The 3,622-nt window shown below is 50.7% G+C and overlaps 2 protein-coding genes across 2 annotated transcripts in view; one reads left to right on the forward strand and one right to left on the reverse strand.

The window, feature by feature from the left end:
* The window catches only part of LOC100741132, a 9,107-nt gene extending 6,059 nt beyond the window's left edge, over positions 1-3,048 (reverse strand). The window contains 3 exon segments of the mRNA XM_024365925.2: positions 1-66; positions 329-454; positions 2,326-3,048. The exon segment at positions 1-66 is cut by the window's left edge and continues 12 nt beyond it. Of these exon segments, the coding sequence (XP_024221693.1) occupies positions 1-66; positions 329-454; positions 2,326-2,565 (432 nt within the window). The 5' untranslated portion in view covers positions 2,566-3,048.
* Positions 1-3,622, forward strand: part of LOC100749161 (homogentisate 1,2-dioxygenase) — a 14,940-nt gene that overhangs the window by 2,765 nt on the left and 8,553 nt on the right. The gene's annotated exons all lie outside the window — the stretch shown is intronic.

Here is a 3,622-nt window from a genome sequence, read left to right on the forward strand (position 1 = left end):
TGGTCGCGAGCCAGGTGGATGTAGGAAAAACGGCTCTTGAAACATACCGCAGCCGCGCAACGAACACTGAAAACACCACCACCGTCGTTCCCATTATCGGACGCTGCCGTCTCGCATACCTCTCGTACTCTCTTCCGGAAGAGTGGTTCGCGCTGTTTCAAGCCGAGCCGAGCCGTGCCGAGCCGAGCCGAATCGAGCCACGGCTGTAGCCCGTATCGTTCTTCCGAATCCGATCGATCACGCGCCAATCGCGCGCGACCGATCCGATTTATCGCGACTTACCGCTACCCCTTACAAACGAGATTTTACTCTAACATGCGCTACTAGCCTTGTCAGCGGAGCTCGTCGTGCAGCTGCAAGTCGTGGCGTCGCTCATGTTCTCCGAATACTCTGAACCGGAACGATCCCTGGCCATTCTGCCGGTGACATCGGTACGGTGGGCCTCGCTTCTCTCCTACGGAACGTCCCGTTTCTTCTTTAAATTCCTTTCGTTTATTCTCGGCACGACGATAGTCGATCGACAGGCAGATAGGACGCGAAGAGCCAACACAGTTTCGCGGATCGAACGATCGGGCTAACAGGTTTCCTACGCGGTAACTTTCTACGCGGAAGAAAGGATTTAAACGACGCGATTGCCGCCACTGGTCGTTCAGATAAACGAGTCGATAAAACGGCGAATGTAATCGCGATTGCGCGAGGGTTACGAGCATGCACGAGTTGCGGACGTTCGCGCGCGTTACATACCATTTCGTAAGCGCACTCGCCGCACCGCGCCGCGATTCGCCCATACACCGTCCCGAAGCTTCGGCGTAGAATCATCGAACATTTTGCAAATTGCGCCAATTGTTTTGGCTCTTCGTACGCCCAGTATTTTACGTTATGGTTACGGCGAATGCGTATTGAAATGGAGTTCTGGCGAACGAAACATCGAAAGATCGAGATACGTACGCTCGTAAGAATCCGTATATGTATTTCATTATTTCGATGTACCGTGTTGGTCTGGACGTTAATTCGTCCGAGTATGCATCCACTGTAACCACATACTTAATACACGTTGAGCGACGTTGGGTCGACAACCGCGGTTGTCATCGATGAACCGGATTATCAAATTTTTTGAACGATTAGAATAAGATAAATTTTGGATAAGAACTAGAAAATATTCAACGACTCGAACTATTCAGATGAATCGTCAGAACAAATCTTGCCCAAATACGATATTATATTTTGCGAAAATTAAACTTTAGCGTGCAGAGTAACAGTTGGAGAAAATAATGGAAACGTAAACGTATGTTATAACACGCATTACACATACGTATGTGTATACATATACGACGTACAAAAGGTGTTTCCATTATTTTGACCAACCCCTGTATATTTGCCAAGGCGAAACATAAAATTCGCGCGGCAATCAACGCGTGAAACGTACATGCGGGCTTTTTTACTGATTTCGCCGAGTACGCTAGACGCCGCTAAAAGTCACGTAAAACGTTAAAAGTTATCTGAATGTTTCCACTGCCCGCAGCTAAACATCGCAAAAGTACACATTCACAGTAAGATATTCCATCGTTCGTGTATGAAGCGTAAAATCGCATTCGATAGCGACCGAGCATTGGAAAGAAAGACACGAGGGAAAACAAGCGCTTGATCGTGGCCGTTCTCTTTCGTTCGGTGATCGCGTACGCGGAGAAAACGCGTTTCGATCCTCGAACCGATACGCCCGAGTTACCCTTTTCCAAGCAGCGTCCGTGCCTTTCGCGCTGTTACAGACGTTGCATCGAGGGTACAGAATCGCTCGGACGAACACGATACCGTGGCGATCGTCTTTCCTTTCTTTCGTTCGAGTTTTCCGATGGCGTTCGTTTCGTAGCGCTTGCTACGGAACCGCGACATGCTAGCTGCATAACCGGGTGAAGGACGACGAACGATGGACGGTGGACAATGGACGATGGACAATGAACGATGGACGATGGACGACACGGCGGATGAGCGAGGGACTCGCGTGACACATGGCTAGAGGAATCGCGCAACGATTCGCGAGACGAACGTTTCATTCTCGTTCGTTATCGTATCGTTCTCGACTGATTCGAAATGGACGACGATGGTTCACGATGGAACAACCGTTTCACCGTTATCGTTCTTCCAAACGATCGACCCATATGGAAAGCGGAGGCGATCGCGAATCGCGTCGTTTCTCGTTTTACGACCGAGTAAACGAAACGCGGATACGGTACCATGTTCTTGGACGACTGCGTGGAATCGAGCCTCACCGAGGCGAATTGTAATTGTAATCGTGGAATCTATTATAGTTGTATCGTTTCAAGTAACCTTTTTAGCGCGTTTTCCTTTCACGTCGAAGATTTGCGTGACTAGTACTAGCCAGGATCGAAGCACGTCGTCATCGTCGTTGTCGTCGTAGTCGTCGTTGTCGTCGTCGTCGTCGTCGTCGTTGTCGTCGTCATTGATATCGATCGGTGAAGGGTGATAATCGTAAGGATCGTTCACGAGCTCTGTCATCGGGCTCGGTCGGTCTCGAACTTGTTCTGATTCACTTACGTGTACACCCATGCAAAATCGGGTCGGCGATCGTTGCTCGTTCCGCGGCAAGAGATCTCGTCGCGGTTCCGCAGGATCGGAAGCGAGCCGATTATTTATCCGCTGATTCGATCGTCGATTCGTATCATTCGCGGCACCGCGAATGTTTGGCAGCGCGAAGCCGTACGCGTGGAGCCGAGAGGTCGCGCCGAGAGGACGAGAGAATTCGTCGAGAGAATTCCTGACTCGGCGCGGTCGATGTTCTCGCGCGTACTCGTGTCGACGAACGATAATGGAACGCGGCGATTTCGAACGCGCACTACGCGCTCTTGTTCGAGTTGGCGATGAGCGCGAACTAGAACGAAACTGGTAAACCACCGGCTGATTTAACGACCCTGTTACCGACTCGTTTATATACGCATATTTCGGCTAGTTTAGTCGAACTTTTTCGTGGCCGAAAACGAGAACTCGAGAGACCGGTCGAACGACAAACTCGATCCGTGCGCGGTAAGCGGCAGGCCGAGACTCTCTCGACTCGAGCCCACCTGTTCCGAGCGAGAGCCGGCCAACTGGTCGCAACCTTCCTCTCGGAGTAGGGGTACGTGCCTCCTTGGCTACCTAGTTACTACCGATTTTCGAATCGAGCCGTATTCTCTGCCGCTCGCTTCCACGCTTCTCCTCTTTCTCGTACCTGTCGCACTCATTTTTATTCGATCGTCGGATAAGTCTTTCAGCATTTTCTAGTACGAATCGTAAACTTTACTCCCAGTACTTTGCAACGAACCGATAGAACCAAATACGCGTCGATCTGTTCGATAGTCCTCTGCGGATTATTCCATCCGTGGAAAATTTCGTTCTTTCTATGGAAAACGCGAGCTCAGAAAGGTATACGACTTATCCGACGATGCGCTTCGCATCGAGTTCTCTGGCAAACGAGACGATAGAATCAAATGGCGAGAATTCGCGAGCTTGAAACCGGAAACCGCGCGAACCGATTTCGATCTAGAAGTACGAGATCTCGCGAGAACCGGCGCGATGACGTCGTCGAGTCGAGCCGAGCGCAGCCGAGTCGAGCCCAGCCTAGCCGAGC

Source organism: Bombus impatiens, unplaced genomic scaffold (genome assembly GCF_000188095.3).
Source record: "Bombus impatiens unplaced genomic scaffold, BIMP_2.2 scf_0155, whole genome shotgun sequence".
Lineage (NCBI taxonomy): Eukaryota > Metazoa > Arthropoda > Insecta > Hymenoptera > Apidae > Bombus > Bombus impatiens.